The sequence below is a fragment of the Lepidothrix coronata genome, unplaced genomic scaffold, assembly GCF_001604755.1.
Source record: "Lepidothrix coronata isolate B3197 unplaced genomic scaffold, Lepidothrix_coronata-1.0 Scaffold204, whole genome shotgun sequence".
Lineage (NCBI taxonomy): Eukaryota > Metazoa > Chordata > Aves > Passeriformes > Pipridae > Lepidothrix > Lepidothrix coronata.
This window is the reverse complement of record NW_016690384.1, coordinates 562,082-574,418: the sequence shown is the minus strand read 5'-3', so window position 1 is coordinate 574,418 and position 12,337 is coordinate 562,082. Positions and strand designations below refer to the sequence as shown.

The 12,337-nt window shown below is 62.8% G+C and overlaps 1 protein-coding gene across 1 annotated transcript; it reads left to right on the top strand.

The window, feature by feature from the left end:
* Positions 1-495: 495 nt before the first annotated feature.
* Positions 496-12,083, top strand: ADAM8 (ADAM metallopeptidase domain 8). Its single transcript, XM_017832648.1, has 20 exons — positions 496-571; positions 1,788-1,897; positions 4,970-5,046; positions 5,307-5,385; positions 5,489-5,565; positions 6,266-6,452; positions 6,888-6,953; positions 7,057-7,125; positions 7,668-7,837; positions 7,922-8,003; positions 8,636-8,784; positions 9,017-9,194; positions 9,882-9,971; positions 10,159-10,354; positions 10,528-10,627; positions 10,710-10,893; positions 10,998-11,075; positions 11,163-11,247; positions 11,359-11,464; positions 11,534-12,083. The coding sequence occupies exons 1-20, from the start codon at positions 496-498 to the stop codon at positions 12,081-12,083; spliced, it is 2,709 nt and encodes a 902-aa protein (XP_017688137.1).
* Positions 12,084-12,337: the final 254 nt, after the last annotated feature.

The window sequence follows — 12,337 nt, the reverse complement described above, 5'->3', positions numbered from 1 at the left end:
CCCCATGGAACTCCCTAATACCACGTGGACCCTCCCCAATGTGCCACAGACCCTCCTCATACCCCGTGAATCCTCCCCGGTGCGCTGTGGGTCCTTTCCAGTTCTCCACGGACCTCCACGATGTCCCGTGGGCCATCCCCGGTGCCCCATGGATCCTCCTCAGTGCCCCATGGACCCCTCCCCGATGCCCCGTGGACCCTCCCCTGATGCCCCACGGACCCTCCCGACGCCCCGTGGACCACCCTCAGTGCCCCACAGCCCCCCAGGCCACCCCCCAGATGCCCAGTGGACAGTCCCGCAGTGCCCCACGCGGCCCGGGATGTCCCGTGGGCAGCCCCCGAGGCCGCGCGTCCCCCCGCGGTCCCCCCGGTCCCCCCCGCCGTGGGCGGCCCGTCCCGCCCGCCCCGCCCCGTCCCGTCCGCGGGTGTCGGTGAGTCACGGCGGGCGGGGGCTGCCGGCGGCGCGGCGAGCGGGGGCACGGCGGGACCTCCGAGCATGGCCCCGCCGCTCCGCCTGCCGCTGCTGATGCTGCCGGCGCTGCTGCCGATGCTGCTGATGCCGCCGGCCCGAGGTGAGCGGGGGGTCCCCCGGGGGGGTCGGCGGCCGCGGGACGGGGCGGGCGGGGAGTTCGGGGGGCGTGCGGCAGGAGCGCGGAGCCTCGGGGGTCCTCGGCGCGGGGCAGGGGTGGAGGGGCAGGGATGGAGGCACTGGGCTGGAGGTGCCGGGCTGGAGGTACCGGGCCATGGGGATGCTTTTCCCGGCGAGAACGAAGGGGACGCGCGGGGCGGCTCTCCGTGGGGGGAGGTCCCGGGAGGGTACCGCTGTCCTCACCGCCCCGAGGACAAGGATGATGGGGAAGGGGCGCCCGGGGCCAGGTTCGCCCCCACGGGGACGCTCCCGGAGCCCCCCGGGCCCGCCGCTCCGTGGAGGCACCTCGGGGAGGATGAGAGGGTTCGCCGCCGGCGGCCCGCGGCGAGCCGGGGGTCGCTCATGACTCACCCAATGAGGGGGCGTCCGGCTCCCACCCGTGGGCGAGGACCGTGGGCACCCCCAGAGCGAGCACCGTCCGACCCCGGCGTTTGGCGATCGCGGGGAAGGCGAAGGGTTTATGGCAGAAATTCTCCGCTCCGACATCCAAGGAGAGGCTGGGAGGGGGCTGAGCCACCCAGGCACCAGCCGCTCTCCCAAACAGCCCCCACAGCCGCCAGACGCCGAGTCACACGCGGTGGCATCACGATGGGGAGCTGGAAAACCTCCCTCCTTATTGGCGCACCGGGGGCTCGGCGGGGTTTTCCAGCCCCAAAGGGACTTGCTCTCCCGCAGGTGATGCTGAGCTGTCTGTGGGCGCCGGGTTGGGGCGGGGGGGTCAGAACATCCCCGGAGCCCGTCAGGGAGTTGTGTTCCCAGCAGGTATTTCAGGACTTGCTATTTGGGCTCTTTCCTGCGCCTTCATTTTGGCCGCTTCCATTGCCTCCTGGCTTCAGATCCAAGGGAACAGCATGAAGCTGTGCCAGGGGAGGTTTAGGTTGGATATTAGGAAAAGGCTCTTCCCCCAGAGGGTGCTTGGCACTGACCAGGCTCCCCAGGGCAGTGGGCACAGCCCCAAGGCTGCCAGAGCTCCAGGAGGGTTTGGACAACGCTCTGAGGGTCAGGGTGGGATTGTTGGGGTGTCCTGGGCAGGGCCAGGAGCTGGACTGGATGATCCTTAGGGGTCCCCTCCAGCGCAGGATATTCTATGACTGGGTTGTTCCTGGGCATCCTGCTCAAAGCCCTTTGGCTTTTCCCAGGTGCCACTGCTGGGCTGGCAGAAACGCTCGCCCACATCGAAAAGTACGAGACGGTGACGCCGCGAGAGGTGCCAGTGCCCCGGAGAAAGAGGGACCTCTCTGCACCTCGGGTGAGTAGCATTGATCAGATCAGCTTTTCCAGGCTGTTTTGGGTCCAATTAGGACCTTCAGAGGGTGGGGTGCACTCTTGGAGGGAGGGAACTTTCTCCTGGGCTTTCTTCGGAGACGTGACCCAGCGGTGCCACCTCTTGTAGCCTTGCAGTGATCTTGTGACATCTGGTCTTTCCTTAAGGAAGGGTTTGAGAAGCCTCGTGGAGCTGTAAGCACTTTTCTTGCTGTGTTTGCTGAAGTTGGTGTGGGTTTTTTTGTCCTTTGGGACAGAGAAATAAGAATCAGAAAGTTGCAGAAATCCACATGAAAAAAAGCCAGTGCTGTTTTTCTTGGGAAACCTGGCAATTTGGGGGAAGGAATGGGGTTTGAGTCAGGAGTTTGGAGTGCTTGGTGTTGACGTCTGTAGGATGATGGGCTTGCCCTCAAACTTTTCTCGTTTCCTTAAAGGGAAATTTGGCCAATTTTTTTTTGATTCATTTTCTAGACACGAAAAGCACCGATTTTAGCACCTGAGGGGATGGACGAGCTGGGGACATGTATTCCCTAGTGCCATACAGCACGTTCCTCTGTGATTCAAACCCTTCCTGATAAACTAGCTTCAAAAACACTCCCTGAAAGCATCTGTTTTCCCTGCTCTAGAAACCTAAACTTGTCCACGAGATAAACATTCCCCAGGCTATTTAGAGACGCCATCTGTGCCGGGCGCGCCGGGCAGCTCTGCACGATCCCCCTGGAAAGGGCAGCTCACCCATCCCAGGATCCCTCTGGGGAAGAGATCTGCCTTGAGCTGTGTGCTTTGGGACTACCATGGGGGCTGTCTGCTGGGTGGCACCTGCATTTGGGCTTGGGTTGGGTGGTCCTTGGAGGTCCCAAACCTGCCGTGTTGAGGGGATGAGGTCTCCTGCCTTCTGAGCTGTTTTCCTCCTCTTGGGGAGAGGTTGGGTTTGCTCTCCTGGTAACCTGGACGGAGAAGAGGTTCCCAGCGTGGCTTGACCACCACCAAACCCCTCTTTGACATGGAGGTGGGTGTTCCTCATGCCCTGTAGCTGTCTCTGGCTGGGACAGACACAGGTCAGGAGCTGTGGAGCGACTGGGACACGTGGGATCGGTCCCTCAGAGCATCTGCCCAGGTGAGGGTGAAGCACAGTGGCTCCCCTCTGGCTTTGACTAGATCCAAATGTTCACCCCTGCAGACAGGGTGGAGACCTGGGTCCTGCAGGGCAGGATCTCCTGGACAGCAGCTTTTCCACCGGTCACAGGCTTTTCAGCAGGGGCACATGTGGCAAACCTGGATTCTTCATGGAAAGGAACCTAAAAAAGTGATCCCTGTCCCTACTGCAAGGCCTGTTGCCCCTTCCCATCCAGGGAAGAAACACCCTGTGCTGGGATGGGATGGGACATCCCATCCCCATCCTCTGCAAGGTCTCTGGGTCTCTTCCTGAGCCCAGCTGGAAGAAATCCCCCCTCTCTGTGCTCTGTGGCCGTGGCTCTGCTGTGCTGGCTCAGCACAACCATGGGGCTCACAGGGCAGCTCCCAAAGCCTTCCCATCTGGAAGCCTTGCACAGCCCATGCTAATGAGGAGGGGGGTGATTCAGAGAAGGTTTATCCGGACTTTTTATTTTAAACTTGCCCTGCGGTTGTCTCCAAGAGCCGGGCCCTGACCCACCACCCCCTTCCAAGTGCTTTCCTGCTGTTCCTTAAGACCTCTTCTGGCCCTGGCTTTGCCAACAATAACAAAGGATCTCTTTGTTGGCGGACACGGGACGGGACGGCCACGTCTGGAGGGAGACGCTGTTCATAAGAGAAGAATTTTCCAGGGAGCCGGGAGCGTGCTGGCACACCAACGGGGTTGGGAATGCAAACCAGGTAGAATCAGGGCAGCTGAGTGACAGGCAAACACTCTCACCTGGCCCCACTGGCGCTGAGTCAGCCCCGGCTCCTTGCAGGGTGCAAATCATCCCCCTGGGAGTGCTGAGCCATGGGATGACAGTGGGTGCTGTCATCCTTCCTGGGGAGAGGCACCACACCTCATCCCTGAGGAATGCTGGCCCCGTGGGAAAGGCTTGCTTTGCCTTTGGCTCAGCTCTCCACACCTGGATCCTGCAAGAGCTGAGGATGTGCCCTCAGGAGAAGTAGATGTGTCCTCAGGAGTAGATGTGTCCTCAGGAGAGGTGGATGTGCCCTCAGGAGAAGTAGATGTGCCCTCAGGAGAGGTGGATGTGCCCTCAGGAGAGGTCTCGAAGTGGCTGAGGAGGTCCCTGGTGCCAAGCCTGACATGGGGCATTGTGAAAGGGACTGTCAGTCTCTCCCAGCGGCCCCAGTGGGACAGGACCTCTGGAGGTCTGTCCCAGCCCCTGCAGGTGGAGATCACAAGATATCCCAGAGGGAAACACTTTTTCTGGAGGAACATCTCCATCCTGAGGGTTCAGGGCCCAGCTGGCTGAGCCACAGCCACCCTGTCCCAGCCACAGTGACAGGAGGTTGGGCTTGAGATGCCTTGAGGTCCCTTCCACTGGCACCAGGGGATCTGGGTCATGGTGATGCTAAAATGTGCTCCCAAAGGCTGAGGAGGACCAGGGGAAGGTTGTTCTCTAACAGTGGCATGTCAGATTAGTCAGGGAGGAGGAAGTCACTGCTGATAAGATCCAGAGGGATCTTTGTGGTTCAGCTGGTGAGTAAGTGCTGAACTCAGCCCCCAAAAAAGGAGCTCTGTGACTGATGAGTAGGAAACCTCAGCCCCTGGCACGACCATCTGCAGCCATGTGTCAGACACGGGAAACCAGGCTTTGCTGACTCCGTCTCTTTGCGGGTGACCTGTTCTTTATCTCAGGATGTGCCGGGGATTTGCGTTATTGCCCACATGCTTTCTTCCTTCTCTTCTGATTTCCTGTGTCTTTGCTGGATGCCTCCAGGGGGAGCAGCCAGGCTCCCCCCCGTCCCGCAGCCGCCCTCAGAGGGGCACATCAGACTCCGTCCCCTTTCTGGGCAGGTCGGGGGCCGAGGGGTCTCTCCTGTGTAGCCCTTTCTCCTGCTGACGGGGGGTCTCTGGTGGCTTCTGTCTCCCATCCAGAGCACGTACCCGGACCGTGTCCTCTACAGCGTCCGTGCCGAAGGCAGGGAATACCTCCTGTGGCTGGAGAAGAACAGGTGAGTGCAGGTGGGCACGCAGGGAGGCTGGGGAGGGGGGGGCTTGCACCCCACCGTTGCCGTGAGCATCCATTCTCCCAGGTCTGCTGTCACTGCACCAGTCAGCTGAGCCTCAGCCCAGAGCGTTTTTCTCCCTCGTTGCCAAACCCGCGCGGGGAGGGCACGGTCCCACCATATCCACCCTGACCAAGCTCATCCCAAAGCTTTCCGTCCTCTCCCCCGCAGCGGGGTCGCTGCTGACGCCCGTTCCCGTCCCGCAGGGCGCTGCTGGGGCAGCACTACACCGAGACACACTACTCTGCCGACGGCACGGAGGTCACCGAGCGGCCCGACACTCAGGTACGGGCTGGCTGCGGGGGAAGCAGCCCCTCCCCTCCTGGGGGTCCCGTCACGCCGGTAGCTGGTGCAGACCCCCCACATCTCTGCTCTCTCCCGGTGCCAGGATCACTGCTTCTACCAGGGCCACGTGCGGGGCCACGCCGGCTCGGCAGCGAGCATCAGCACCTGCCGCGGGCTCAGGTAGGACCCCCGACCCCCCGGGCACTGCCCGGCTCCCAGCCTGGCCCTGGCACATGGCCACGGTGAGCTGGTGTGGCTGAGCACAACCAGAGCCGGGCCGATGGAGGGAGACCTCAGCTTTCCCTGGCGGAAGAGAAGATGACATCCCTTTTCCTGCTGGAGGTGCTGCTCCCGGCTTGGTGCCCAGCAGGAAGGGCACACGGCTCTTTGGGGGGCTGACTCACGGCAACGGGGTGAGACTGGAGACCTGAGCACCACAGAGCTCCGGGCAGGAGTGCCCTCCCTGGGCAGCAAGGCGCAGCTTGTCCCTGATCCATCCAAAATCGTTCAGTCCCTGAACCCCGGGACATTCCTGCTGCCCCAAGTGCTGGATACTCCCCGTGCTACCAGCTGTGGGTGCTGTGCCGCAGTTTGCCCCCTCCCAGCCCAGCAGCCAGTTTGGCAGCTGTATTTTCATGGAATCGCAGAATCCCAGAATGGTCTGGGTTGGAAGGGACCTTAAAGCTCATTTCATTCTACCCCTCTGCCATGGGTGGGGACACCTTCCACTAGCCCAGGTTGCTTCAATCCCCGTCCAACCTGGCCTTGGACGCCTCCAGGGATGGAGCACATGTACAGGCACTTTCAGGGGTGCGTGTGGGGTCTGTCCGTGTCCTGCTGGATATCTCCCCAACCTGATGCCCGCCCTCTCTCTCTCCAGAGGGTTTTTCCGGGTGAACGAGACCACGTTCCTGCTGGAGCCTCTGGAGGGGGCCGTGTCGGGCCGGCACGCTCTGTACCGAGCCGCTCACCTGCGGGAGAAGCGCCGCGCCTGCCGCGAGTCCGGGGACACCCTGGAGTACGACCGCGAGCCGAAAATCCCTGCAGCCATGAAGCTCTACCACTGGGTGAGGGATTGCATCGCTCCTCCTTCCTGCAGCTGAGTTTGCAGGAGCCTGGCTCCTGGGAAGTCCGCTGGGGGGGTTCCATGCCTTTGGAGATGCCCCCCTCCCATGCGCTGTCGGTTGGGTACCCAAATACGGGCGGCTCCTGATGGGAACGGGTCCTCGGACCCTGTACCATCATCACGAGCATCGTCCTACCCCGTGAGCTCAGTGGTGCCTGCAGAGCCTATCTTGTGGCTTATCCCAGTAGCAGGCTTACATTTTCCAGCATATAAACTGGAAGACGCTTGAAACAGCCAGAGAAGTGATATCAGAGAGCCGAGTGAGGAGGCCTGCTAGCCTTGGAAGATACCCCAAAATCCAACACACCCCATGGCAGGGTCAACTGCCTGGCTGGGCAAGCTGCAAGCCGAGCCTCACTTCCCTCTTCCCTTGCAGAAGTCGGGTCCGATACACAAAGGTCCCCGGTACGTGGAGCTGGTCCTTGTTGCTGATAATGAGGAGGTAAATGGGGTGGGGGGCGAGCTGGTGCCTGTGGGTTTGCTGCCATCCTCTGCACTGAGGGGCTCAAAGCCAGCCTGGAAATTTCTCTGTGTCCTTCCCATAGTTCAGGAAGCACAAGGACCTGCGCACGGTGCAGAACCGCATGAAGGAAATCGTGAACCACGTGGACAAGGTGAGTACTCCCAGCTCCCACATGTGTCCTGCAGTGCCAGTGTGGACAGAGGGGGCAGAGGAGAGGTTGACATGGGTGGGGTGGTGGAACTGGAGCTGATCTCAGGCCCGTGGGTGGGCTGCTGCACACCCCTTGGCCAACAGGGTGTGCAGGGTGGACACGACGAGGGGCTCAGCCCTGTCCATGAGGGAAGGGGGGGGAAATTTTGTCCTGTAAAGCCTGGGAGCACATCCCACGGCCACTCTCATGGTGGAGTGGGTGCTAACAAGAGGACCCCCATGGTGGGGCTCCTGCTTGCCTTGCTTCAGCTTCACTTGTTGTTTGGCACCATAGGAGAAGCATCCCGGCCTTCACCAGCCAAGAGGGAGCTCAGAGGTGCCAGGGGAAACCCTGTTTACATGGTCACCCCTTGTGTTTTTTACTGACATTGTGCAGTGAGGGGGCTCCTGGGATCGGCTGCAGTTCCCTGGGGGAGGTGGGACCTTCCCCCTGCTGCTGTAGCCCAAATCGAAGCGCTCCCTCTGGGCTGTCTTCCACCCCAGCTCTATCAGCCTCTCCGCCTGCGGGTGGCCCTGATCGGCTTGGAGGTGTGGAACCACAAGGACAAAATCACAGTCAGCCCCAACCCAGAGGTGACGCTGGACAACTTCCTGCACTGGCGGGAGTCGGAGCTGCTGCGGAGGAAGCCGCACGACAATGCCCAGCTGATCACGTAAGGACGGGGGGCCACCACCTCACCCCCCTCACGGCCCTGCTGCCACCCAGGGCACGTGGCCATGGCATCTCCATCCCACAGGGGAATCGACTTCCACGGCAAAACCGTGGGGCTGGCCAAGAAGCTGGTGATGTGCACCAGGGACTCAGGCGCTGTCAGCCAGGTGGGTCCTGCTGCCCGGGCACGCACCAGCAGGGCAGCAGCAGCCCCACACTCTGCCCTCCCTGCACTGTGTTTTCCAGAGCCACTTGCCTCCATCGGTTTCTAGCTTTCCTCCTCTGCAGCCTTAGGGATGGATTTGGTCCCTGGCACCTCCAACCCTTGAGTGACTTATGCCCAGAGCAGGGTCAGGGCTGCGGACACCCAGTTGGGTACCTGTGGAGGGCTCTGATACAGCTGAAGAGCCTCCCAGAGCAGCTCCATGGACACAGGGCTTCTCCAACCGCCTGTCAGGTGGCCAGGATTTGGTCTGCAGTTGTTCCTCAGCTGTCCTGGCTGTGCTTCCCAACCCTCCCCAGGTCTGTGGGAGTGGGAGCAGTCGGCCATGGGACCAGTGGTGGTCCAGCCCCACCACAAATCACTGTTTTGGAGAAATCGCTCTGTCTAAGCTCCCTGAGAGCCCCGAGATCCCAGCCTGGGGCTCCTCAGGTGCCATGGGACTGCATCCAGCTTTTGTTTTCCTTTACCTGAGCACAGCAGCATGAGGGACCTTGCACCGAGCCCTGGTGGGCCCCTGGGGATGCTGTGGAGAAACCACAAGAGCAGTTCACCCACCCTGCACTCCTTGTCCCTCAGGACCACAGCACCAACCCCATCGGTGCCGCGTCCACCATGGCTCACGAGATGGGGCACAACCTGGGCATGTCCCACGACGAAGATGTTCCCGGCTGCCACTGCCCCCTCCCCAAGGCTGACGGAGGATGTGTCATGGCAGGGAGCGTTGGGTGAGTGAAGGAGGAAGGGGAACATCCCTGGGCACCAAACATGTCCAGGTGTCCTCAGGCACTGTCCCAGTGGGGTGAAACCTGTGAGATGGGTGGGCATTCCATTCCATTCCATTCCATTCCACCCCACCCCACTGCAGATGCCTCCGAGCCTCTCGATGTCCCCCCAGCTCCTCCCTGGGCTGGTGGGCACCAATCTGGGCTCACGAGCGCCCGGTTTTGTGCCCCCCAGCCTGGTTTACCCGAAGCTGTTCAGCCGCTGCAGCGAGCAGGACATGTGGCAGTTCCTTGGGGATCCCCGGACCAGCTGCCTGCTGAACGCCCCCAGGGCAGACGAGCTGTACGGGGGGCCCGTGTGCGGGAACCAGTTTGTGGAGCGGGGAGAGCAGTGTGACTGCGGCACACCCGAGGTGGGGATGCTCTCCGAGGAACTGGGAAGGGGGGTGGAGGGAAGACACCTGAGACTTGTCCACCAGACTCTTTTCTTGCTTTGCAAGACTTGTTTCCCTTGTGTTCCTGATGCTTCTGCCAAAAAACAACTGGTGGGGTGCATTCACTACCAGGGCTGTGTGCCCCCCTTTATGTAGCTGGCTGGGATTTTAGCCTAGGAAAGGTGGATGTTCCCCCTACATGTCCTCCAAAGAAGTGTCCCAGGAAGGGACATCATGGCATGTTGTTCTTCAAGAGCTGTGCTCAGCTGTTCCTCATCCCCATCATGAAGGGGATTTGAGACAGCTGAGCGATTCCTCTGAGACAAACCCCTGGTCACAGCCTGCACTGGGACCTGAAACAATGCTCCCCTGAAACAGGGAGCACAGAGATCCTCCCTTTTCCCCTTCCTGGAGATGTGCAAGGATGCCCAGGCCAGGCCCCTCCTCTGCAAAAATCCCTTCAGGTTCTTTGGTTTGTTGTTGGTAATGGATGTAAAGAGGCAGCAGGAATGGTTCTCACCTGGCATGATGCTGTGGTTTTGCCCTGTGGCTCAGCCCATGGTGGCTACAGTGCTGTTGGCAACTGGTGACGTGGCAAGCTAGTCCCCCAGGGAAGGGTCTTTTGGGGGGCTCCCGGAAGGTTTTCAATCCATCCCTGTCTTGCAGGAGTGCTTGGACCGCTGCTGCAATGCCTCCACCTGCCAGCTGAGAGAGGGAGCTGAGTGTGCCCAGGGGGAATGCTGCCAGGACTGCAAGGTACTGCTGCCCACAGGGGACCAGCTCGTCGGGGAAGGGAGGTGGTGGGTGCACAGAGTGCACTGTCAGAGTGTCTGGATCCATGGGAGGCTGGGAGACGTTTCCCAGACCAGGGTTTGCTGTGCCGTGGTGCCTGCGTGGCTCTGGAGCTGTGAGACCATCCAGGCAGTGCTGACATTCCGTGCAGGTGAAGGCTGCAGGTGTGCTCTGCCGGGCCAGCAAGAACGACTGCGACCTGCCCGAGCACTGCACCGGCCTCAGTGCCGAGTGCCCTGAGGACGTGTTCCAGGAGAACGGCATCTCCTGCCAGAACGGCAACGGATACTGCTACAACGGGGGCTGCCCCTCGCACGGCGAGCAGTGCCGGGCGCTCTGGGGTGCAGGTAGCGGCCCCCCCTCCTTGCCCCACTTGCTGGGGGATGTGCCTGGAGCCCTTCGGGCTGTGGTGCCCTCCTGCATGAGCTGGGGCGCTGCTGCTGGTCCTAAAGTGTGGCCGCTGGTGCCAGCGCCTCCAGCTTGCTGCACCTCCATGTGACCCTTTCGGTGTGTCCCGCAGAGGCCCAGGTGGCTCCCGATGTCTGCTTTAAGCACAACAGCGAGCATCACCTCCACCTGCACTGCCTCACCGAGTACGGGAAGCGGCCCTGCAGCCCCAAGTGAGGAGAGGGGTTTGGGGGGGATTGTCCCTGCCTGGCCAAGCTCCGGCACTGCCGGTGCTCAGGAATGCGTGTCCTGCAGGGATGTGAAGTGCGGGACGCTGCTGTGCCTCAGCGACAACTCCAAGCCCATCCTCGGCAGCGGCTACTTCTCCTTCGGCCACTACTCCTTCGGCCGCTTCAACTGCAAGGCGGTCATCGCCGACGGCGAGGTGGCCGCCGAGCTCAGGCTGGTGCCCACCGGCGCCAAGTGCGGGAACGAGATGGTGAGTGCCGGGGCGGCGGGGGCTGGGTGACCGCGGGGCCCTGGCGGCCTCGGAGCCCCCTGCCTGCCCCGGTGCAGCCTCAGAGCCCCCCTGCCCGCCCCCAGGTCTGCTATGCCGGGCGCTGCCAGAGCCTGCTGGTCTACGGCGACAAGAACTGCTCGGCCAAGTGCAACAACCACGGGGTAGGCGGTGGGACCGCCCTCCCGCAGGGCTCAATCTCGGAGCATCCAGCGTGCCCATCACCCTGACGCTTCCCTCCCTCATCCCAGGTGTGCAACCACCGGCGGGAATGTCACTGCGACCCGGGCTGGGCAGCGCCCTACTGCGAGCAGGAGATTTCAGGGATAGCCCCAGGTATGGCACCCTCGGCTCCCCCGGCCCGATGCGTGTCCCGGGGAGGGAGCCTGGGGAGAGGCTGCTCCATGCTCAGGGGATGTCCCGACCCCAACCGCCCTGTCCCCACAGGGAGCAGCAGCGTGGTCCTGGCGGCCGTGCTGGCCGTGCTGGCACTGGCCAGCGTCCTGCTGGCCGGCGGCGTGGTGCTCCTCAGAGCCAGGAGCTTCCAGAAAGGGTAATTCCCTTCTCCCGCGCCCCGCTGCAGGGCTGAGCTCGAGGGGTACCTGGCACACAGGTGCCACAGCCACGTTGTCCCTGTGCCCCACAGGAGCTCTGCCACAGGCCTCGCCAACCCGCTGTTCCAGGAGGGCGGCCGGGCACGGCCCCCCCGGCGGCTGCTGTCCCGCCAGGACATCGGCCAGCCCAGCCTGGTCAGCAGCACGGTGGCCCCGCGGGCGGCCCGGGCCCTGGAGCCCCGCTCGCCCAGCCCCGTGCTGACCCTGCGGTCACCCGTCCCGCAGGGGACACCTCCGGCCTCTCCGAGACGGCCCCCGCAGGTAACCCCCCCCCGAGGCGGCCCCCAGCCCTACGTGCGTGGGGTGGCTCTGGGGGGCCCTTCCTCTGCCCCCTGCCCCTCTCCGGGTGCCCCCGGAGCCCAGGTGAGGGACTCGGGTGTCTCCTCCCGACAGGCGAAGCCGAAGCCGCCCCGCAAACCTCTCCCGGCGCTGAAGGGCAGGGCGCTGTGCCACGGCCAGGGGACACCGGGACCGGCCCTCCCACCCACACCCCCCTCGGCCTTTCAGCGGGGCGTCCCCCCAAAGGTGGCCCTGAAGCCGCCCCCAGCCCGGAGGTGACCCAGGACACCCCCTCTGCCCCCACGGCCGGCCCAGGAGGGCACAGCGGGGCGGGTGGCACAGCCGGGCCGCCACCGCCTCGCTTCCACCCTTACTTGAATTGCTGGCCCGAGCCTCCCCCGGGGGGGCATCAGTGTTTACAGATCTTTGTCGTGCCTTACTGGACTCCGCAGCCCCGTGGCTGTCCCAGGGAGAGCCGTCGGCCGGGGTTTCCCAAGGGAACCAGGAGCGGGACAGTGCCAGCTCCGGTTTGG